Genomic DNA, 24,378 nt, shown 5'->3' with positions numbered 1-24,378 from the left:
TGCCCTTTCGGTCTCTCTTCCTATAAATTAAGGGATTTTTTTTTTAGATTGTTGGAGTGATTATTGGCATTCCCATTTTGCGTGCGTTGGGCGCACAGCTCCAAATCCCAGGTGGAATTTCCAGTAGTCTGCATTGCACTGAGTCGGGTAAACATCTCGGGCTGCTTTCGGCTTCCAGGGGAGGATCAGGATGACATCTGGAGCGCTGTTTATAGCCGGGCACGGGCTGGGAGGTTCGCAGTGACCTTTGACTAAGCGTGGCCGGAGCCCGGTGGGAGCCGGGGCTGTCGGTGTTTCACAGCGGAGCTCTCGGGGTGTGGCTGGGTGCGCGCTTACCGCTCGGAGCTCTGCCGCAGGTACCCTGCTCCTGCCTGAGCAGCCCGGCTCGGCGATGGTGAGGTCTTCTAGTTTCATTAAAATACGGAAAAGTACCTCTGTTTTCGTTAAAAACTAATTAAAACGATGCTGACTCATTTGATTTTATAGGCTTAATATTAATAGTTAGTTTGAATTAAACTTTGTTTCTCTCTGTCTTGTTTTAGTCGGTGTTAAATACAAGCACGTCCTTACTGGGATGTCTTTAGTACTACAAAACACTTCATAAGCAAAGTATCTTACCTTAGCCGTGTGGACTCTTTATGTAAGAAGATACAGCCCTTTCTTTTGATTGAGTAGAGGTGAGAAGATGCTGAAAAGTGAGGGTAATCATGAAGCTTTGACCAGTGCTTGTTGCCTTTTTCAGGTATAAATTGTATCCTCGTGTTTTTACGTGCTTTGAGTGAGCCAGATTGCCCCTGCTAGGGGTTTCTTTGTGTAACCTTGTTAGCACAAGGTGGTATTTACTCTTCTGTTGCTGACCTGAGTATTTGTGTCTTTTGGAGAAAGAAAATCTTTAAAGAAGAGCACTTATGTAACTGAAATCATTTTCATCACTGTAAATCTGCATTAACCCTAATGAAAACTTAGTTTATGGTTGCGATTTGGGGGTGGGAGGGAAAGGAACCAGACTCGGGAGGTTTGTGTTGGTGCTTGCGACGTGTGCTCACCTGTTTGTGTGGGAGCTGGAACAGGGGAAACTCAGTGAAGATATTTTTACATTTCCCACAGTGCAGCGAATTCATGTGTGTAACTGAGCACTGTTTTTCCCCAAACTTGTGTTTCTTTGATTTTTTTCTTTTTGGTTCATCATCGCTATGCTTTCACCTGACTTTCAGGATGCCCTGTTGTCTGTAAAGAGGTTGAAATCAAGCGTTTATATTAGATGTTCACTTAGACACAAACAGCATTTTAAGCAGTAACTGGTTTTGAGGCCCGTCAGAGCCCCCAGTCTCGTGATGGCTTTGGTTTGATGGAGTCAGAGATCATTTCTGGAAGGGCTTCCGCATCCATCCTCCTCCCGCTGAGGAGGCGAGAGGGCTGTCTCAGCCCTGCCACGCTGCGTCGGGAGATCAAGGGTGTACAAAGAGGGAGAAATGGTTCACTTTACAGTTTTAGTTTAAGTTAACTTGAAAAACATTTCATTTCAAGAGGTATCAGATGTGCTATTAAAATTAATTGGTGACTACTTGATGTTACCAGCCTCCTTACATTTCATGTACTAGCCAAGCATTCAGATAGTCCCCAGAGTCTGATTTCATTTCCCGGAGTAAAATTGCTTAGTAGTGAAAGACTGGTGATTGGTTTCACTTGCAAATATCAGGGCTGAGGTTTTCAGATTTCGGGCAGCGCAGCATGCTGGGGTTTTGCGAAGCAGCGTGGGACTCCTGGGAGATGCGACGTCGGTAGGATCTTGCAGGAAATATTAGCAGAGGCAAGTGTTCCGGGCACTGGCTACCAAAACCGGGAGTCTGGACAGAATGAGGAGACAAATCCCGTGTCAAAAGGACTCTTCTGGTCATGTACACGTCTTGAAGGGGTCGTTCGGTGTTTGAAGACCCCGCGTGCTGTCGGGAGCTCCGCAGGCGCCGAAGCCGCCCCGCGAGAGACGCAGGGTTTGGGGGAGCACACACGCCTGCCCTTCGATGCCGCTCTGCAGGGGGATCTCCAGCTGGCTGCTGCGCTTCCTGGTGCCGTGTTAGAAAGGGGTATTTCCTGCTGCTTTGCTTTTCACTCATTCGGAGCTTTCTTCACCATAACCAAGAAGTGGAGAGAGCAGGCATGTTACCATGAGGTCAACAAACCTTGGCTGTGCGTCAGTGAGCTGTCTTGCCATGGTTTTGTTCTCTTTTGTGAAGGAACGTTTAACTCCACAATAGTTCAGGATTTACCCCGTTCCACTTGCCATAGGTATGAGTGATACTGCCTTTCTCGCAGCCAGCTTCCGAAGCCTGCCAGCCTTGGCCTTGTACCACAAAAGTGTGGCTTCGGACCAGAGAAGTAACTGCTTTAGCACGAAAAATAAGGAAAAAATGGGCAAGAGCTTCATTAAAGCAGAGGAATGGCATTTATGGGAAGCCTATGAGTCTGCATGGATAGTATTATAGAGAATTATGAAACACATGTAGGAAACTAATTAGAGAGGGGATTAGCTGAGTGGAACAGGATTCCACAGTGATTAATAGATGTGTTGAATATTTTGCAGCACTTCTCGTAGATGGTTTTGGGTGCCTTAAACAAGACAAATATTCAATCTGCCACTGAGTACTTTGGTTTTTTTATGTATATAACAGATTTGTTGCAGGTCTGCAAGCAAGCAGCTCTCCTGAGGGGAACAGCTTAAGCTCTGGTCAACCCATACAGTAAAATATCAATTATTTGTCTATATAAACTTGAAGAAAAGGGGAAAATGAAACAATCTATTTTGCCTTTCATTGAAAACTGGCAGTTCGAGCGCAGGTCCGTGTAGTTTTGCTGGCTGGTGTCAGCTGGCGGTGGCTGCTTCGGGGAGAGGGCCAGGCCCCGGCGCCGGGCTCTCGTTGGGACGCAGTGCCGGAGCTGTCTCGGGGCAATCTTAGCTAGAACCTCCGTGTCCTGGTTCTCGTGGCCTCGTGGAGGGTCTCGCATCCAGCAGGAGATGACTTGCAAGACGCAGGGCTGGGGCGTGCTGGGAGCGGAGGCCTGGCTGGCCAGGAAATCATTAGTTTGCGTGAGCAGAGTGAGCGCGTCGGAATAAATGGGCATCTTGACCGTGACAGATAGGCAGCTGATCACACAAAATAACCAGCTCGAACGCGACTTCATTTTGAGCTGTAGCCAAACTGCAGCATAAACAGTTGGAAACAGAGTGAAACTTTTAGTTAGGCTTAAAAAATTAAGATGGGCAGGGAGGAGAAGAGAAGAATAACCTTCATTCTGAACTTCATGATTTTCAGGTGGGCTGCGATTCCTTAGAGGCTACGTGCTGAGGTTGCTTTTAATGGGATTTACGTATTGATTCCTCTAAACCTTCACCTGTTGTGAGGACCAAGGCTCATGCCCACTGAGAGCGGTTTTTCCCTTCCACAGACACATTTAGTCTGTGCTTCTCTGGGTGTAGTGCCTTGTGAAGTGGAAGTCACGGAATGTGTTTTGGTTCGTGCTGTCTCGGGGGGTAGGAGAGATGGGGCACTGCATTCCTGCTGCCTTTGTACCTTTCCTTGGGATGCTTCATAAGCAGGTCCTCGTTGTGGCAGGTGAGCTGTGTGTGAGGCTGAGAAATGAAAAGGATTACATGGTGTATGACAGGAACAAAGGTAATTCTGCAGATATCTATGAGGGCTTGTCTTGGAGTTTACCTACCATTTTATAAATTACAAAGGGAGACAGATTTTGCTTAGAAGCTCCGGAAGTATTCTACTTTATAGTTGCAGTCATCTCTAATGAAAATAAACGTTCAGAGGTATTGTCATTAAAGGCTTTGAGATGATACACTAATAAGCATCTGAACTGCATAGCTAAGTAATTCATATGAGGAATGAGTCCACAGAGGTGTTTGGATCATGCTGTTTACGTAAATAAAAACAGGTTGGTAATTAATGACACTTGTTAGGCTGTCTAACAATTTTGCCTGAGTTAGGCTTTTGTGCCTCTGGGGACACAGCTAATTAATGTTGTTCCCATCAATTTCTTTTTTTCATCTTTTAGGTACAATCAACAGAGTACCAAGGAGGTTAGAAATTATTCTAGCCAACTGGTCTGGAAAGTTGAGGTCTGGTGAAGTCAGCTAAGATCAGGAGGGATGGCTGGGTGGGTGTGCTTGCTGGGAGAGATACTCGATCTGCCCTTTGGCTGTTACAGTAATTTCAACCAGGGACGAGCAGATCCTGACTAATTAGAAATCTGGAAGAGACCACAAACCACCTTAGAAAGATCTTTTTTTATGCAAGAAGCTAACTTAACTATAGCTGCTTTTCTAGTTTTCCACTGTTCAAATACAACTTCTTGTATACACATAGGTTTTGCTAGGCCCTGTGCACAGGACACTGCCGTGACTCACCGGGAGTGTTTGAACATAGCTTTTAATAGCTCGTGCCCTGCATAGAAGCTACTGTGCCAAACTATACTTAGTGTTCCTTCAAGCCACTGGGCAGTCCAAGTCGTAAGTCAGAATTGATGTTACTTGTGATGTAATTGTTACATTAAAGCAGGATATGTTAAAATGACTATTATAGAATGATTGTGTACAGTAAGACACTACCTACATTCAGCCAATGTAACATTAACATACAATGCCATTTAATGTCAAAAAAATACTGCTTTAATGTTTTTCTAGTTACTGTGTGGAGAAAAAAAAAAAAACATTGCCTGTGACCCCAGTAAATGAAAATTTCTGGCTCACCCAAACATCCTTTTAAAAAAGTTAAATATGGTAAGCGTAATTTACTTGGAGTGCTTGTTGTCATGGGTAAAGAGATTTGAAAAAGCGGTAAACCACCTTGGCATATGTTCATATTTATGGGCAGGGGGAGAATCTGCTTTGTGCTTGGTCTTTTAGGTTGTCATTTGTCTACATCTGAGTACTCGTGAAAAGAAAAAGAATCTCATTTCAGTGTTTATAATGGTTATCTTAAACATTTCCTGTTTATCTCCAAATGAAGTTTGAGGTCTCTTTAATTAGAAAATTGACTTAGGTCTTTCTTGGGTGGAAAGAGTTCGAGTACACTGGATTAGGGAAGGTCTGTTTTCCTGAATGCGTGCTGACTTTCAGACTTCAGGTAACTAACTGTCAAGGACTGACATAAACCGTGTGCGAGTGCTGGCGCGCCGGTATGCTAATAGCAGAGGGAACGCAGCGTGTGACCGGCTGCGTGCTGCTGGCTCGGCTGTCGAGCAGGCAGAGCGAGGAGGCAGCAAGCTCTGTGTTGGCTGGAACGCTGGAGCTGGTGTCTACAGCTCCATAAACTGTTCGTTCCCTGGTAGCCACTCCTGGGCTACTGAACGGGCGGTGCAGAAGTGCAGAGCTTTGCAAAACGGTGTTGCCATCCGCGATGTAAGCGAGGAGAGAGCTCACGGTTCCCCCTTTAACACTGCCTCAGCCTCAGCAGCATCCCCAGTTCCTTGGTATCTGCCTATTTATCTGTTTCCTGCACCCTTTGGGGAAAGCTGACACAATGTAGTGCGTTGTGCAGCTCAGGAATGTGATTCTTCTAACAGCACAAACTTCCAATTATAGACAAACATGCAGCGATTTATGCTTTCAGCTTGGGGTTGCTGCTTGTGGTGAGACTTGGCGCTCGTCAGCACATTTGCAACTGCTCTTGGCGCAGCAGCAAATGGAATGGCTTGTGGATGCAAGCTGTGTCCAAGCTGTGGTCTAGGTTAAATTTGGTAAGCATGGCTGTTAATCACGTTGATCCATATACCCTGCAAAGTGGATTGGTAAAGCTGTGGGAGAAATTACCTGAATTTACCGAAGTTGAAGACTTCAGTGACTTCTTCAGTTGTTGCGTCTCAGTGGTCAGCGTGTGAGCTGCGTAAGGCTGAACGCCGGCTGCTGTGCTGGAAGCCCTGGTAAGATGAGAGGTTTTTGTCTGTGCGCAGATGGTCGGGAAACAAAGGAGGGTGTTCTGGCCTGCTTTTAGGGGTTCCTGCTGAGTTTTGCGAAGGCAGTTAGTTGGTCAGTGTCTCTGAATTTCTCAGGGACCAAGATGATCTCGTGTTGGCTTAAAGTCTAAGTCATTAAGAATCCTTAAGGTTAGAATCTGTTAAGAAATTATATTTTGTTTTTAAGAAACTTATTTCTAAGTTGTTCACGGTGTGTGATGCTCTTAGTGTGTTGCAGTACAGTGTTTTCCAGAAAACCACTGTGTTCAGCTTCCCAGATACAAGTGCAACACGGAGTAGTACTCTTACAAGAGCAACAGCAACAGGTTTTTAAATCGATGAGTAAGTATTTGCTCAGCCCTCAGTTTAAAAACCCTCGTCACTTGTGATCCAGTTCCAAACCACATGAAAACCTAGGAATGCCTTGGCCGGCTGCGTCTGCCTTGCCCCCCGCCCAGATGGCGCGGGGAGAGTGCGCGGCTCCGATATCCCGTGGCGTTTCCCACGCGCGTTCTCACGGCCGCCGGCTGTGTCCGTCGGAGCCGGAGGTGCCTCTGCGGGGCTGATGGCCGACGGCACCGGGCGTGTGGGGGTCCGTGCCTTGCCTGCACCGTCATTGCTGACGCGGAGCTCCACCTTGCCGCGGAACCTGTGAAAGCTGCGCTCTGCTCCCTGGCTGCTCGGAAAGCCCGCGTTTTGATGGTTTGAGCGGTTTGTTTTCACAAGTGAAATGGTGCAGGAGAAGAGAAGCGTGTTTCTCTGTGCCTGCAGTGTGCAAGAATGAGATCCTGGCTGTGTTACCATGTTCTCCTGGGTGGTGGGTGCTTCTGGGGCAGGTAAAGCTTCGGTTATTTTGCTTCCCCTGAATAGGTCATAGAATCATAGAAAGTTTTGGGTTGGAAGGGAGCCCTAGAGGTCATCTAGTCCAACCCCCCCACAGCGAGCAGGGACACCGCTAACGAGATCAGGGTGCTCAGAGCCCTGTCCAACCTGGTCTGGAATGTTTCCAGGGATGGGGCCTCCACTGCCTCTCTGGGCAACCCATTCCAGAGATGCAGAAAATGCCCTTCAAACTTATACAGAAACGTCTGGAGTTTGGCAGTGAAGAACGACTTTTCACTTGTGCTAAACTTTGTTGACTTGAAGATACCCTAATGAAATGTTGTGCTTTCTAGTAGAGAAGGAGCTAAAGCCCGTTGGTTGGAAGAAAAGCGTTATTGTAGAGCCTTGTGGCAGACTCGTGTCAACTGCTGAGTGGGCAGCGTGTAAAATACTTGAGATTTTTGTTGCAGGAAAAGAAATTAAAAGACCCCAAACTCCGGGATTTGGGAAGTGTTAATTGCCCTCTTGCATGGATGCCCGCATCTCCTTTGGCTCTTCGCCGTGCTTGGTGACACAGATCAGAGGACTGACAAAATGCGGACAGTGGGCAGACGTGTGCCGTGGGACCTGTTGTTGCGGGATCATCTTGGGCCTCCTGTTCTGCCAGGGGGCAGGACTGCACAGCAAGGGCGAAGGGAGCACCCGCCTCAGGAAAGCACGGTCTTGGGTTGCCTTACAACGATGAATAAAATGACATTTTTTCTGCGCAGAGATTTCTCGGGTGGTTTCCCAAGGTTTCGCAGGGTCTAGGGCAGCAGTAAGCATTGTGCCGTGCCAAACCCGGCGTGCTGTGCGTGTGTCGCGGGACGTGGCCGGAGCCCGAGTCCCCGGCCGGCCCCATGTAGCTGTCTGCGTGGAGCTCCGCAGGGGAGGCTGAAGGAGTAGGAAAGGGTATGTTGTCTGGGGGGGGTTAAGTGCGTCCACGGTGGAGGTTCTGGTGTCTGACAAACAGCAGAGTAGTGAAGGTAAAAATACGCTTAGATCCGCTTACACGACAGCTGTGCAGCTGAGCTGTCGGCTGTGCCTGCGCTCTCGAGGGGAGTCCGGCCCGTCGGAGATTGATTCAGACCAGCAAAACAGTCTTGGTAATACCCTCTGTGCGGATGAGCTGTGATTCCTTGATTCTAGCTTGATCTGATGGTGGTTCTTTAGAGCAAATAATTTTCATATCAGGTTATACCCGCAGTCAAAATCCTAAAATAGTAATGATTTAATCTGCTAAAGTAGCTAGCAGTGATCTACCACGCTGTTTTAACCTGATGCTGTAATGTGATACACTTGGGATTTGTGAAAGCAAATGTATTTCTTAGGTACTTGCCTGGTATTTTTAGGTTTGTTAATGAGAATGGATCAGATACTGTGAGAACGTGACCAGAACTGCTTTTAGAGGTCGTTGTCTTAGCCCATGGTGAAACGCCAAACACATATGATCTTTCTAGGATGTGGTTAAATTAGTAGTGTCTTTGTGTTACAAATGTTTTCTAATATTATACGTAGTTTCCAGAAGAAAAGGTTTCCTAAGCTGTTCAAAGAAGGAGCTCTGTCGTTCTGGGGCTTTAGAACCTCCGGCCCGCTGTGGTGGGCCTGCCACAGCGCAGCCGTCAGCTGTCCCCCGACTGCCATGGCCCCGCGCGGGGCTGACACCCGGGGGAGTTCAATAATGTGGATTATAATGGTGGGTAAGGTGTGATTGATCTCTGGTGATTCAGAACCGAGCAGCTTCATGGCAGCTGGTGGTGACACATCGAGTGGTTTTTAACAGATTGCTGTGCTTGATTGCCTCCTTTTTCCGGGCTGCTTGGTTATTGCAGGTGCCAGTCTGGAAGGCAACGCTAAATCGGATCCTCACCGACACTGCCACGCTTAAAGCAGCGTTGATGTCTAGACAAGAAAAAAACAGGGAGGTTTCGAGTAGCCTTTTTATCTGCAACAGTGCTTTGTTTAGTGAATTAGAACACTCTGGTGAAAATTTACTCCTTAGGAACCAAATAGCCTTGAGCTTTGAGTCTGTGATGGCCGTTCCGCTGCTGATAAAAGCATGTCAGAATCGTCGTGCGCCTTGCGCTTGGCCGGTCCCGCTGTCGCAACAGGAAGCGAGCTGACAGAAATACGCGCCAGCCGGCTGAGGTCACGCCTGCTGCTCCCGAGTGCCGGGGAGCCTTTTTTTCTCCTCGACACAGATTGTTTCCGTGTGAAGTTGTCCGCGTTGCAAAATGACGGGAACATCCTGGAGTGACGGCGGCAGAGCGAATCAAAGAGCCGGGGAGTCTGCAAAGAATGGGCGTGCAGTGTCGGCTTCAGCTTTGGGAGAGCAGGATCCATAAAGGAGGAGTTGCTTCCTGCTGTCTTACAAGTTGTCCTGGGCCAGAAATTGCTGGACCGAGATTTTTGCCTAAGTAGACTTGTTGGCTATGTTGCATATTTCTCAGAATCCCAGTGACCCTTCCAGCATGACAATTAGTAAAAGGAGAAGTGGTAACGTGTGGAGCTGAGCGTTGCGCAGAGAAGCTGCTCGCTGCTGGGGACGGTCGGTGCTGTGGGAGCGTGCGGCTGCGGGCGGGCGTGTGCACACACGTCCCTGGCGACAGAGTTAAAGCTACAAAAAGCCACGTTAGCCAGTGACAGGAAAATGAAATTATTAATCTTCTTGCTTAGAAGATTAATTGCCGTGCATCCAGATTGGAAAGTTATGGCTGCGGTATGGCTTTGAAAGGTACAGCAGTTTATTCAAATGCCGACTTTCTTTGCATCTAGGAACTAATTACCAAGCAATGGATGGAAGGAAATGTTAATCCACCTGGTTAAACGTTCTCTTTCCTGTAGAAGATGCAGCAAAGATAGAAGGCTAACAGTTTCATATAGAAAAATAAATGTGTGAGCTAAACAGTTGCAGCTTGTTGAACATTTAACTGGTTAGTCGTGCTGTAAGCCGATTTACTACGCAGATTAAGTGTTCTGATCTGATTTTTTTTTTGTAGGAATGGAACAGCAGGATAAAGTAATCCTGGTTTTGTAACAGCGGGTCCCAGTGTGCGCTGAAGTGCAGTCGGGCTAATAAACCGTGATGAGACCGTCGTGCCGAGGCTCAGATTTCCTTCTCGGAAACCTAGTGAGAGAGTTAACTTTCAGTTTCGTGCTGGAGCAGCGAGAAGCACCGTGTGCCGCACATGCCGGGCGGTGATGGCGTGTTCGGCACAGTGAGATGCTCTTGTGTACGCTGTCTCTAAGCGACGCGCAAACAGACGCTGTATCCAGCGCCCTGAAACCCGGGAATGGGATGAGTCGGCTCCGCGGCGGGCGGGTGGTCAGGCTCGGCTCAAACTCGCTTTCTTCTTGGTGAAACGTAAGAAAGGGTTCAGCCATGAACTGTTAATCATGGCTGCTGATCAGAAAATCAGTGCAAAGGCTGCGTTGGGAAATAGTAGGCCTAGAGAATAACGCCTGTTTTGTCACTGGCCTGTTAGTCAATTTTGCATAACCTCAGGTCGCTGAATTCCCTTACGCTTTTACTGCTGTTTCAAAGCTTCCAACTCGTTTTTGCTTTCTTAGTTTCTATTCCTACTTCTTTCTTCTGCCTTTTCTGTGTTTCCTTGTTTTGCTTTTTGTGTTGATTCCGTTTGGTTCCTGTTCAAAGGCTTTCTCTTGCCAGTGTTGTAAATCCCCAAACTTAAAATAGACCTGTCTGGGCAGTGTGTTAAATTAAGAGCAGTGTTGCATTTGCTGTAATGTTCACTTCTGGATTGGAGCTTTTTGACACTTACGCAAGGTAACAGGCTGAAATGTCCTGCCAAAGTGCAAAAAAGCAAACAAATATGCAAAAAAATGGCCAGGATTTTTTTTTTAGCAGTTCAGTGTATTTTGCTCATTCCTGCACTGTATATTTTTCCTGTTCAGACGTGTCTGCGCTGTAAAGGTTTGCCTTTGCAGCAGGTGGTACTGCTTCTTAGAGCCTTTCCCAGTGATTGATGGTGCAGCACTTCTGGTGAAAGAAATCACAAAATTTAAAAATGTCTGGAATTAGTGGGCTGCCCACCTGTTTTGTGGCCAGAAAGGAGGCAGTGTCTTGTTTGGAAGTCTGGGATGTGTTTGGGGTTGGGGGGGGGTTACCCTTTTTTTTTCCCTTCCCCCTCTCTCTTTAAATGTGAAGTTCTCATGTCAGCGGGTGGTTTGCCAAGGGCATGGTCCTTGCCTACAGCTAAAAGCTGCCAAACCCATGTGATAGAAATTCCTGAACTGTTCCCTTATCCAGAAACATCAGCTGCTGCTGTGGCTCTGTGGTCGAGGTGCGACGGCGTCGGGCTTTGCAGGGGTGCCCGTGGCTGCCCTCCTCTTGGTCCCCACCCCTGCTTTGTGCTCTCACGTGTGATGGTGAAGTTAATCGGACTGAGAAATGGGTTTTCTTCCTGCCAGGCTAGCTTTCAGCCGGCTCGGTGGAGATGCCTGTGGCGGCCAAAGGGAGATGGCAGCAGCTGAGGATGGTGGGAGGGGAGGACACAACACCTTTTCTCAGCAGCTCTGCCAGGTGATGTCACCTCTGTGTTAATGAAATGGTAGCCCCAGGGCGCAGTTTGTGATCAGCATCAGCTGACGTTGAGTAGCTGCTGCTGCTGGAAGGGACAGATTTCCCCTCTCCCTGCACTGGTGCCAGCTCCCCTGCCCCGGGACTGGAATGGTGCAGCCGTGGGGTGGCCCAAGGAGGCAGCTGTGACAACTGGAAACCAGTAATGGCTTTTACTGGGTGTAATTCCAGTCTGAGCTGCCTGTGCCTGCTGCAGGTGCAGGGGAGGGGTGCAAGGTCTGGGGATCTGTACCCGAGGCTCGGGGAAGGGGCCCTGCTTCGGGCAGAGCTCTTGAAAGGAGAAGCGTGGGAGGGAGGAACCCAGCGTGTGCTCCTCGCCCTGGGTTTGGGTTGGTGCTGGCCGGGGCTGTTCTGCGTTCAGCGGCTGTGGAGGCCCGAGGCGAGCAGCCCTGGGGAGCCGGCACGGGGCAGGGAGGTGGCTGCAGCCGACGGAGTCCTGCGCTATGGCCGGGCTCGTTGCCCGCCGGGCTCATTGCCAGCCAGACCCGGGGCTCGGTGCGACTCGGCCGTGAGTGCTGCTCGGGCACGCAGGCGGCCGGGGAATTCCCGTTCTGGCAGCAGCTGCGGTTGTGTTGGCATACGGGGACTGTAAAATTGCACCTCAGATTAAGGAATAACAAATTCAGTAATTATTTAGGTTGCTTTCTGCTCTACTAACTCTTATGTCAATATTGTACCCAGCCAATTTTAGATGAAATTATTCTACATAAGTAAAAGGTGGTTGCTGGCTTGGAGGAGGGAAGGACCTTGTGTGAAAATAAACTTTCTAGTGTAAATAAATACTGGGCAGTTAAATACTAAGAACAGTTCTTTACTAAGGTTTTATGTAATGGTGTTTGTATACATTTTTTTGTAAATTATTTTAATAACTGACATGTTTGGAAAGTCCAAGTTCTATAGTAATGTGCAGTAGAGTGCATTTTGCATGAGAAATATATATTGTAATAATTAAAGGGGAAAAAACAAGGTATAGAAAAGACATTATGATTTGATATATTTAGGCAGTTTCTTGTGTAGCTTAGCTTTGTCACAGATTCCTTGTTTGTTTTAACGACTAATTTGTGGCAGCTTGACATAGGAGTTTTTCCTTTGGAAACCAACATATGACCACAGCTAGATTTCATCCAGACTGGATTTAAGCATTCAGAATTTTAATCCCCTACAGCAGGACTTTGCATTTCCTTCGGAAGGGATTAATACTTTCACAGATCAAATGCACTGTTTTGGAAGAAGCCACATCTTGTTTTATTGGCCTAACATACACTGTGAGTGAAGGTTTGGTTTTTTTGAAAGTTGAAAAGACGACGGGGAGAGCTTGACTAGCTAAAACTTTGTTCATGGTGTGAAATAGGTTAGCAGTAAGTGTTTAATTTGCTGGGATAATAGTCAACTGGAAGCACTTAGTTGTAATTTTTTATTTGGATCCAGAAGTTTAAAAACTATCAAAGACTGCTCGCTGAAACGTCACTTCCTCCATCGAATGAAAGTGCTTTAAATCTGGTTCTGCATTTAGAGCACAATTATATTTTTGCCATCTAGAAAGTTCAACTAATATTCATCTCTGATGGACATGTGGCTCAAAATTATCTACCTGGACTTGTTAGCTAGACTTAACTGTTTCAACAGTATTTTTCTCAAACTGCACCATACTTGGTTTAATTCTCAATATCTCGTATTATAAACATGTATTTCAGAGGAGGAGTTGGAGTTCTGAAGGACAGTGCGGGGCCTCGCTGCGGTGACTGCACCTCCGAGAGTGGCCCTGAAATCGGATTTGGCTTGAGCCGCGGTGGTTCCAATGAGCTAAATTGACCACCTCGCTTGGGAGAGGAGCCTCGGATCCGTTTCTCTTACGAGGGAATTTCAGGTCCCCTAATGCGACCAGTCTGTTGTGGTTTCCCTGCAGCTGCGCAGGATGAGCCTGCCTGCTTTCCAGGATGATTAGCTTCTCGAGCCTGGGCTGCCTTTAATTAGAGCAGGCAGGCTTCACTCTTCAGCGCTGGATGGCTGAGATGATAGAAGAGATCAAAGCTGTGGCTGTTAGATGGGTGACCAAGTAAAGTTTGATGGAGGACCTCAATGGAGAGAGGAAGGAGCAGAAATTGGCTGCCAAGAAAGCCAATGGGATCCTGGGGTGCATCAAGAAGAGTGTGGCCAGCAGGACGAGGGAGGTTCTCCTTCCCCTCTACACTGCCCTAGTGAGGCCTCATCTAGAGTACTGTGTCCAGTGCTGGGCTCCCCAGTTCAAGAAAGATGAAGAGCTACTGGAGAGAGTCCAGCGCAGGGCTACGAGGATGATGAGGGGACTGGAGCATCTCTCCTACGAGGAGAGGTTGAGGGAGCTGGGCTTGTTCAGCCTGAAGAAGAGAAGGCTGAGAGGGGACCTTATAAATGCTTACAAATATCTGCAGGGTGGGGGTCAGGAGGATGGGGCCAGACTCTTTCCAGTGGTGCCCAGCGACAGGACAAGGCCCAACGGGCACAAACTGGAGCAGAGGAAGCTCCAGCTGAAGATGAGGAGGAACTTCTTCCCTCTGAGGGTGACGGAGCCCTGGCCCAGGCTGCCCAGGGAGGTTGTGGAGTCTCCTTCTCTGGAGATATTCCAGACCTGCCTGGACGCGGTGCTGTGCCCCCTGCTCTGGATGACCCTGCTTGGGCAGGAGGGTTGGACTAGATGACCCACAGAGGTCCCTTCCAACCCCTACTATTCTGTGATTCTGTGATTCTGTGAAATCTTCATCTATTTACCGAGGCCTGGGTTGTAGTTCTGCAGCTCCTGGGGTTCTGAAGATAAAGTCCTCGATCAATGAAATGCTTTGGTGCCTTAGAGGTGATGCACCGTGTTTTAAAGCACTTCTGCGTGGGTTAAAATCGGTGACCTGAGTGTCACTTTAGTTCGAAAACCGTTTCTGCACCGCGGACCTTCCGTGGGCAGCGAGCTGCTGGTGATCTCCTCCGCAGCAGCCCTTGGTGGGGTTTCTGCTCCTGCCGCTGCAGCATCGGTCGCCAAGGGGTTTACAGGGGAAGCAATTTTAATACTTGCACAGAAGTTTATGTTGTCAGTTTGGGTGAAGAAGCAGGGATAGTAGGCAAACTCGAAGTCTAACCGGTGACTGGCTGTGAGTAGCGCTCACCAAGTACGAAGGTGACTATCATCCCACAGTCATTCTGAAGGGATTTAAAATGTTTAAAAATAGCTCACAGAATATTGATGCTAAACTTGAGTCATACTTGTTTCTTTTGGAAAAAATCCAGCCGTACGGAAGATCCCAATTCATCACCTTGCTTTCAGGATGAATTCTGTTTGGGTTTTTTTTATGGCGCAGAGTCAAATCAGGATTAATTTGGGGCTTGTGTGACATGGTGAACTTGGGTTTTGTGGCGAGAAGCGTGCTTGGCCAAAAACGTTTCTTCTCTGACTTGTCTTCAAAATGCTCCGCAGGTGAAACCAGACTCCTACAGTATATCCACAGAGCTGAGTATTGCCACAGGCTGCCAGAGGAAGCAAAAGAAATCCTTCATAATGAAGTGATTCTGAAAAGTGGCCTGAAATATATGCGTTTATGAAGGCCACAATTGTAGGATTTTTGCTTTCCAGTCACACAGAAAGATCCTTTAATGTGTTAAAGATCTTAGCTTCTGAAAAGCGTGCAGTAAGGCAGAATCTGGGTAGAATGTGGGGAGAGAGAAATGTGTACGTTGCAGCCTGTGTTTGAAATTCTGGCTCGGGTCAGGAGCCTCTGCGTGAGCCCGGGAGGAGGAAGGGGCAGGGAAAACTTTGTCACGTTCTTCTGAGCTAGAAAACAAGAAGTTCCCGGTATCACCTTGACTTCCTGAAGTCAAAACCAAGTAGAAATGAAGGGCGATGCTGCCATAACCAAGGATTGGTTTCCTGTTTGGGGACTGCCCACAGCAGCCGCTGGAAGTCGGCAGCACTCAGGCACGGGTGCTGGGCTCCTGCATGTGGGTGCTGGGCTCTGGCGTGTGGGTGCTGGGCTCCTGTGGCCCAACCGAGAAGGCACCACCGAGTTCGTCCCTGCGCTCTCGCAGCTGTTACAGCCTTTTCCCTTGACTGAAATTTTCGTTTCGTTTTAGAATGATTGGAAGTGTTTAATGATGAAGTTCCACAAACTGAGATGATGAAGCACAGGGCTCACCCCGCTGGAGAGGGAAGCCCCTTGCTGGTGTTCAACGCGAGGGCGGATGGGTGGAAGTCAGCTGGTGCCATCCCTGAAGCCGCGTTCTCCGTGTGGTCCGTCCTAGTGAATGTTCAAAAAGCAAACCTTTCAGAAGGGAAATTGTCGTCTAATTCTGGATTCCTTGTTTTGGAACAGAGCTGCTGATTCTTTCATTTTTCCTGGCAGCAGATCCTGCCCATTGTATGTGGGAAGCCGGCAGGATGTGCTGCCAGCCCGGCGAAGGTGCTCCGAGGTTTAGCCAGCAGAGCTAATCTGGTTACTCATGGTAACAAACAGCCGCTTTGTTTAAGGAAAATCAAACAGCAGGGAAGGCGAGCTTGAATTTTGTCTCATGTTTCGGGTGGATGTCTCCTCGCTTCCGCTGAAACCTCTCCAGAGTCCAGGAACGCGGACTTGCTGCTTCGTCACGAAGCGAGCTGCCCTGCGCGGCATCCCCTGCCGCCAGCTCCACCTCCACCCGCACGCGTGAGTCAAGGTTTCTGTTGCCGTTTGGGCACTGGAACTGACTCACTCGTTCTGTTGCGAGCGTCCAGGTTTTTATGGCTCTCGATGTCAGGTTTGTTCCTGTTCCTTCCCTGTCAGCCTTTCAGGAGGGTGCGTTTCCACTGGTCTCGTGGTCTTGTGGCTTTGACCTGCGCTGGAGCTCAGCCCTGGGTCAGGACCGGTTCGTTTTAGAATGATTGGAAGTGTTTAATGATGAAGTTCCACAAACTGAGATGATGAAGCACAGGGCTCACCCCGCTGGAGAGGGAAGCCCCTTGCTGGTGTTCAACACGAGGACCGGTGTGCTGGTGGTGGACAGGACCCTGCTGGGAAGTCAAGGAGATCTCAAATACTGTTTAGATGAAGCTTTATTTTTTTTTTAAATCTCCGGTGCTGGTTTAATAGAGCCCCTTCATTTTATACATGGAAATGTAAATTCTTTCCCTGTGGAAGATAAACAGTTTTATCTGAGGAATTCTCATCTGCTGTTTCCAGATGCACAGAGAAGACTTCTGGCCTGGAAGGAGCAGTAAAATGAAAAAGCGAGGGGACCAGTTTTAAACCCGTGAGGCGAGAGCTGTTGTGGCTGCCCCGCTGGCGGCAGAGCCAGGCAGTGAGCTGCAGCAGGGCCCTGCCGCCGGGCTGTGTTCCGGGCTGGGCCGGGCGCGAGGGCTTTGCCGGAAAGAAGGAAAGAAATAAAATGAATGAGGCTATAAAACACTTGGAGAAGGCCAATTGGGGGCATGTGCAATACATTTTTAAAATTTCCCACCAGGCTAAGGTATAATAATTAACATGTCTAGAATAAAAAACACCATCTTCCCGCTCTCCAGCATCTTGGTTTTTTGCTTGGAATGAGTAAAGGCAGTTCCTTCTGGCCATGCCATCCCCGAACAGAAAATGGCACCGGCATTTATGTGGCATGTCGTATTCCATGTGAAGTACGCTACCAGCTGTCTTCAAAAGAAGAGAAAAGTTGTTTGAAGAGTCAGTTTGAGATTCACCAGCTGGACTGTGCTTGGAGCCTAACCTGCTCCCTGTCCCCACCCCGGAGCTGGCAGCGGGGTGTGAAGAGTCGATCCGGGGAGCTGTCTGGCTGCGAAGGAACTCTTCCTGGCAGTGTGGTTTGGGTCAGCCTGGCTGCGGGACGGGTTTACACCCCGGCTGGACCGGGCATCGGGCAGGTGAAGAAGTGAGGAGCTGCTTTGGCAGCTGCCGCCGAGAGCAGCACACGAGCTCTGCATTCCAGTGCTTGTGGTGGGCAAAATGCTGTACTGACTCAGCGCAAAACAGCTCCAAAGTACCATTTTTAGGTAATTCAATAGTTTTGTTGTCTTTATTCGTTAAGAGGGTGATTATAGCTGCAACAAAGAATTGTTCAGTTTTGGTTTTAGAAGCAGTCTTTTAAAATGCACTGATGAATTCAATCGAAAAGCTTTGTACCAGCCGATACCTGTTATGCCAGAACCCTTATGTGAGTCCTGCCCAGTGCAGCAGAAAAGCTTCACCTTCGGTTCTCAGAAGCCTTCCTTTCCCAGGGGACCAGCTCCGTTCCTGCTTCCAGTGGACTGGTGCCAGTCTGGCGGCTATTTTATATCTAGGCAGCTGAGAGCAGAGTCCGGCGTCCCCAGGCTGCTGCTCGGGCTGTGCTCTTTGCCGTCTGGTGTCGGAGGTGTGGGCAGGGCCCGGTCTCCCTGCGGATCCTGCCATCCCGAAGCGCGAGGACGGCTCCTGCACAGCAGCTCGGTGGCACAGCGGCATGTTTGGGGCACAGGAGGGGCTCGGGCGGCAGGGCCTGCGTTCCCCGTTAGTCATGGCTTGGAGGGACCTCGCTCTGCGGCTGAGGATGAACTGCTTGGGCTGCGTGGAGTAGCTGCTGGGAATGTAGACAGCCGTAGCTGCGGTGGTCTGCGCCTCGTGACCTCGGGCTGCGTGCGCGATGGGCCGGGGGGAGGCTGGCAGCGGAGGCTCTCCAGGCTGGAGGCCAGCTGCCAGTGCTGCTGGGCTGGGCAAGGCCCTCGGGAACACTCTCAGCGGCAAAAGCTTCCAGTCTGTACTCGGGTCTTGGTTCCAGAAGGATCCCTTCATCATTTCATGCTACTGACTAGACAAGATAGAAAGAAGACCTAATAAGGGCTAAGGACAAAAATTTAATAATCAGTGAAAAAGAAATTATGTTACTTTCTATAAATTTGCTAATTCTTTGATTAGTTGGCAGGAGGAATTAGTGTCCCACGAAGTTAGATGTAAACTTTAAGCTAGTTGTACCTGTGACTCGGAGGGAGGGAGGGAGATACCTGCGATGGTTTGTTGCTTCTCCCCGGGTGACTGCTCCGTGCGGAGGGGGGCTGTGCTGCTGCCACACGGCTGCACTCTCTGTTTCGTGGTTGTGGTCACTGAAAAACAATATTATTTAGTGGCTCTTTCTTGGCTCGCTTATTAAAGGTGGAATATGGGCCTGCAGGAAGGGCGAGGTCTTCCCTCTTGCGTTTCTGAACCTGACGTCATCGTCGGTGGCTCTTCGAAGCCAGCGCTGGCCTGGGGACGCTGTCCCGCTGCCACCGGTGGCTGCGGAGGACATCCCGGGCTTCGGAGGCGGAGAGCTGGCTTTGCGAGCTGTGACTTTACATCCCTGATAAACCGGTTGGGTGTGCAAAGAGCGCTTCAGATAAGTGTATGAAAATTGTTTTGCACTTCACATAATGATACATGGTCTGCGGGTGACCGTATTTAAAATGGAAACAAACTTCTGCTAGCGTGATACTGAGCCAGCCCTGCTTTTCACGCCAACGGGGAAAAAGGAGGGAAAGGCGAAATCAAACTTTCAATGAACCTAAGGTTCTGTGGAAGTTCTGTTCTGTTCGATGGCTAAAGCCATTCAAAAGCATCCAGTAAATTTGTAGTAGGATAATGAAAGGTTCTGTTGAACACAAATATGTAATAATATCAGAAGGAACGTAGTGTTTTCTAAAGATAATTTCTATAGGATGCATTTAGTGATTCTCAATAGCTAAAAGTGAATTTACAGAATTTCGTAGTAATATGATTACTGTTGCCTGGGTAGGAACAGTTCTGTGCACTCGGAGTTGATCGCTGTTCTTGTGACTGTGAGTAGTTCAGTGGTTTTAACAATGTGTGCGTATCCAGTTGTAAGTACTCTAAGTGTTCCTGGAAGTTGCTTGGAGTCCCACCACCGGCGGTGGCTGGGTTAGGAGTGCGTGCTCCCTGCTGCCACGCCAGAGCTCTGCTTCCCGTCACGCCGGTGGGCGAGGGTGGCGGGAGCGGGGGGGACGGACGGCCCGGACGCCTCCGTCTCCTCTGGCTTGCTCTAAACTGAGCCGAGTTAAGGACTGGGGAGAGACGCCAGGGAGTCCGTGCAAGCTCGGTGGCGTCATGCAGATGCAGAAACCAGTTGTGTTTTCTCTTAAACGGATTTCTAGGCCAGAGAAGGAGACCGAGACCTGGATCTATGTGAAGGAGGAGAAGGCGGCTGCTCCCCCGTTGCTTCTGCCCCGGTCCGTTACGCGTGGTTAATCGCCGTGGGCCGTGTGTGTGGCACTGCTGCTGTCTCGCTGCTTTTCCGAGGTGTCCTGGAACACCGGAGCCTGCTGGCTGGCCGGCGGCTGAGCACCAGCGAGCTGCCAGGCGAAGCTGTTGTTAAATGGGGGTTGCCTGAACCAGAAAATCTTCACGTGGTTGGAACTGCGAGTGGCTATTCCTACGTATCAAAGTAAAATCATTTCCGACAGACTGTTCTATTTATAAACAGCTGCATCTGTTGAACGCAGTCTGTGTTCACAGCTGTATCGCTGGGCGAGGTTATGGTGGGTAAACGTGGTCTGCTCAGCCTGCTTCCTCCTCAGGGCCGCGCTCCTCGTCGGCGCACGCTGTGCCACGGGGATGGGATGGGATTCCACCCGGCAGGGCTGGGATCGGTGCCTGTTTATATGCATTGCTTGGGCTGACTTGGGATTTGGGATCAGCCGTTTGCTGTGTTCGCGGGGTACCAGGCTGAAGCGCTGCCCTTCGGTAGCGTCGCATAGACTCGCTCTTAAAGGTGCATGAAACTTCCTGAAAGCTGCCAGTGAAGAGCATCCATTCCCCTGTGGAAAACAGGGCTGAAGAGGACGGTTTGAAACCAGAGGCCATGCTAGCCGTGTAAATGCAGCCACTTTGTCGACCCTCCTTCATGAGAGGCACGCGCAGTATCAAAGGCCCTTTTGGAAACAGAGATGGCTCGTCTCTTGCGCACTCTGATAAAGGACGGAAAACTCTGCCTGCTGAAGAATTTTGTGTAACACCATGAACGTGCGCGGGAGGGTGTTCCCACGGAGCTGTTCAGCAGCTCTGTGTGCTTCTGTCGGAGCAGGCAGCTGCTGTGGGTAGTAGTTGCTGCTTAAGGTGAGGTTAAAATCTGTTGAAGAATGCGCTGCTGTAACTGGAGCCGTCCTGCACTGTCCTTGTTCCCTGTCATTGCTGGTGGGATTTTGCAAGACTCAGGAAAACCCCAAACAAAACCAAACCCCATCCAAACAATAAAACCCAAATAATTGCTCGCTAACAGGATGTCATTTCAATCAGACACAATATTGCTGTTTGTGTGGAAGAAAAGTTTATCTATCTTGTATGTGTTTTCCTAAACAAATAAGTATTACAGTGCTTGCAGTTTATGTTCCTGTCAAAGTATGTAAGTGGCTTTAGTCTTAGTCTTGCTGAGGATTTGAGTGTTATGATATTTTGGTATGTAATTATTAAACACCTTATGTTCCGCAAGTAGTTCAAGCAGATAATGTGCCATGAAATTAAAGTCAAATGCCTTAAAAAAAAAACCCCAAACCAAAAACCCTGAAAGTGGATGAATTTTGCCTTTGGAGGCATTTCGGAAGTTCAGCTGATGAAGTTTGGTCAAGAAAATGAACTTTCTGTGCATGGTGAGTCTTGCGGTAGGTTGTTAAACGGATTGCAGGGTTAGAGGGAAGTCAGTGTAGTAGCTGAGGAACCCTGACAGCAGCTGGGGAAACTCTCTGAGCAGGAAAAGAGCATCCTGGAGTACCTCCAAGTCCTCTGTAACAATAGATGGGTAATCACGGTGAGCAGCCAAGTAGGAGAGATCATGGGTGAGCTAAATTTATCTGTGTTTTATAGATCTAGCAAAGGTAGGGTAAAGCAGCATTACAGCGAAGGAGTTGGCACCAAACAAATCTGAATCAGCATTAAAGAATTCAAAGTTTATGTGTAAGCTGGGGTTGGAAAAAGGTGTGGAATTGTACGTGTGAAGGTGTGAGTACACTTGTAAGAGCTATGAACAGCCTTGTCCGGATGGATGTGTGAGTGTTTGGGTATTTTTCTATGGACGGTGGACCTCTACTGGGAATACTGTTAACTTCTGATGATCTTCTTAAACAATAGAAAAGATTTATTACTTTAGTATTATGGAAGTCAGGGAAATGAGGCAACTGGAAATTTCTGATGAAGGTTGTGTGCATGTAAGGTTAAGGGGAGGTGTTCACGCTGCCGTTTCCACTGATTGCTGATTGATAAAGCTCTGCTGTAGTGGAGTATAAAACGATGAAGCTGGCCATCCTACTTTTCTTGTGTCTTTATATTCCTTTACATTTATGTGTGTTGGTAACATGACCTGATGAACAACGTGGAGTGAAATTAAAGTTGCTTCAATACAGCTTTGCATTCAAGTGACGTTACTGAGGGTTCCAGTTTGCTTTGTGTTAGACCGCGTGCGCTCTGAAGTGTCGGTGAGCTTGGTGCAGTGGATTCGTGCTGTGGGCTGGGAATTCCGGGAATGTCAGGCTTTCCCAGGCACCCTGTGCTGGACAAGCCATCCAGGTTCACTCCCTGGCCGGGGCCGGGAGCCAGTGCTGCGTACGACAGCGTGAACGCGGCGGTGTTTGCAGCAATGGGCGCAGTGGGGTTACAGCGTGAAACTGGGCGGGTGCTGAGGGCTCGGCAGCAATCTGTCTTTGACCCCGAACATGCTCATTAGTCTGACAATGGTCTTTTTTTTTCCTCCCTTAGGGCTGAGAAAACGGAGGTACTCAGCGAAGACCTGTTGCAGGTACTACAACACAGCTAATATGTGGGTTTTAAGCTGGTGTTTGTGAAGTTCGAGCCTTCTGAGTTTTGTGCAGTACCTAATGGGGGGGGAGGGGGGACACTGCAAATGGCAGGGATGAAAACAGAGAGATGTCTTTGGCTTCTCAGCACATGAAAAAACTATGGTACAATTTGAGTGGAAAAACTCAGGTGCTTCTGTTTCTGAAGCCTGTCCTGTGGCTTGCTAAAGCGAAGGAGGGAGCGTTGCTGCGTTTGGGTGGGCGACTGGCTGGGTAAGCTCGTGAAGCTGGCGTGCGAATGGCTCCCCAGTCTGGTGCAGGGCAGCGAGCTGGGAAGCAGCTCTGATGAGGCACGGCTGGTTTCTGTCTGCATTTCTGCTTCTCTTGAAGAGGTCAGTGTGGGCCTTAAGAGAAGTGGCAGAAAACATGCCAACTGCTTGCTAATAGCTAACGTCAGGATTTTTCTGAAAGCCTGGAATTGCTCCAAATAAACGTATGAATGCCTCTTGGTTAGCTTGCAATATTTGTTCTCAGATTTGTCAGGCTGATGTCTGATTTGTTTGCAGACCTGTCATCTTTTTAAAAGTATGCAATCTAATCAGCCATTGCTTTCATGGTGGAATCTTAGTTGTAACTGTTAGATTAATAAGGTTGACTGACTACGTGGAACAAATTTGATTACAGACTTGTTCTACGTAGGTTTTTTTTCCTCTGGTTACTTTTTTGAAAGACTTTAAAAAAAAAAAAAAAGGCAGGACATAAATTGGCAAGGGAAGGAAGTCGGGCTAGCTGCTCCACGGGACCTGGACTGCAGTGGTTATTGCAGAGTGATTACAAAGCATCGGAGTGTGCCTAGGGTCAGGACCTCTCTCTGAAACGTGGAAGCCAAACAAATTATGCAACTACTTTTATTCCAAATCTTTCCTGTTCTTCTGATTAGAGTAGAAGATGAGAGAATGTATTAGCTTTAAAACTTGGGTTCAGCACAAATAGGTGAAATCATCATGAGTAATGGTGAGATGAGCTGACCTGAAGCATTTTACCCTGCTTTTCAGGGCCTGCTTTTTTGAACCATAAATACTTTTAACAGTTTGACAATACTGTTTTTAATTTATAAAGATATGGATACAGTTAAGTGGCATAAAGGATGTTAAAACACCTTGATAGCCTTCAAGGGCCCATCTGTTTTCTTGGTTAGCTGTTACTGTTAGTAACAAGAAATGAAAGCCAAAAGTACTGCTGCTCGTTGCCAAAAAAATTTTGCAAGCAAGGCTTTCCCAGGCACAGAGCAGACTGGCTACACCCAAGAGGAAGAATTTACTCACTTGTTTGTTTGCTCTTGGGGGCTTGTGGAGGGGAGGGAGGCTCTTATCTAACTAAAGAGCTTAAAAGCATGGTACTGTTCACTTCATAAACATGCTTCACAGTGTTCTTTTTTATATTTAGCTCAAGCTTTCACATAGGATTGCCGTAGCTTTTTTCTGTTTTTTGAAGTGTAATACCCCGTTTGGAGTATGTCAGTTAAGTGCGTTGCTGTCTGAAGACAAGGAATATCATTCAGTACTGGCAAGGCTTCTACAACAGACCCGCTTTCTGGGTGCCCTGCAGTGCAGAAGAAAGCAATTGTGTGCTGCTTGGCACAGTGAGGATGCCCCGGGGGTACAGACAGCGTGGCCTGTAGGTCGCATGCTCAGTTCAAAGGTGGCTAATGGAGATTAATGTCTCTCATGGTTTTCTTGACATCTTTGAACTAAAAAGCAGATCGGAGGGGAGAGTATATAGTGAAGTTTTGGGATCATGTTCCTCCAGTCAGTCTTCAGCCCGTGGAATTTGGCATTCTGACTGCCTGGGGAGAGGCTGTTGGGAATATGTGTGCTCCAGAGTCCGTCTAGGGAGCGTAACCCCGGGCACGGCTGGCAAGGGTTCCAGCAGTCGTCTCGGGTCTGCGAGGTGGTTCGCTTGCAGGATGTTACCATGTTTCAGGTACAGAGAAAAAAGTCCTCAGTGTTTTAAGAAGTCTTAACTATGTGACCTTGCAAAAATAAATGCTTTCACAAAATGTGGGCTCGGTATTTTAAGAAGTCTTAGCTACGTGATCAAGCAAAAATAAGTGCTTTCAGAAATAGTAGATGGTTTAGAATGTGTTGGTGGTATTTTGTCTTGAGGATAACACAACAGAAATGAATCGTCTTAGCTGCAACAG

At 48.4% G+C, this 24,378-nt stretch overlaps 1 protein-coding gene across 6 annotated transcripts in view; it reads left to right on the top strand.

Annotated features, from left to right (window-relative positions):
- The window catches only part of ARHGAP17 (Rho GTPase activating protein 17), a 48,251-nt gene that overhangs the window by 1,165 nt on the left and 22,708 nt on the right, over positions 1-24,378 (top strand). For 4 of the 6 annotated variants that reach the window (XM_075436841.1, XM_075436838.1, XM_075436839.1 and 1 more), the window contains exon 2: positions 22,138-22,177. In XM_075436841.1, the coding sequence (XP_075292956.1) occupies positions 22,138-22,177 (40 nt within the window). Of the gene's footprint in view, positions 1-373; positions 395-7,910; positions 7,929-22,137; positions 22,178-24,378 lie in introns of those variants that run through there. The other 2 variants (XM_075436842.1, XM_075436843.1) reach the window with 2 other exon arrangements.

Source organism: Opisthocomus hoazin, chromosome 15 (assembly GCF_030867145.1).
Source record: "Opisthocomus hoazin isolate bOpiHoa1 chromosome 15, bOpiHoa1.hap1, whole genome shotgun sequence".
NCBI classification, from domain to species: domain Eukaryota; kingdom Metazoa; phylum Chordata; class Aves; order Opisthocomiformes; family Opisthocomidae; genus Opisthocomus; species Opisthocomus hoazin.
This window is presented reverse-complemented; position numbering and strand designations above follow the sequence as displayed.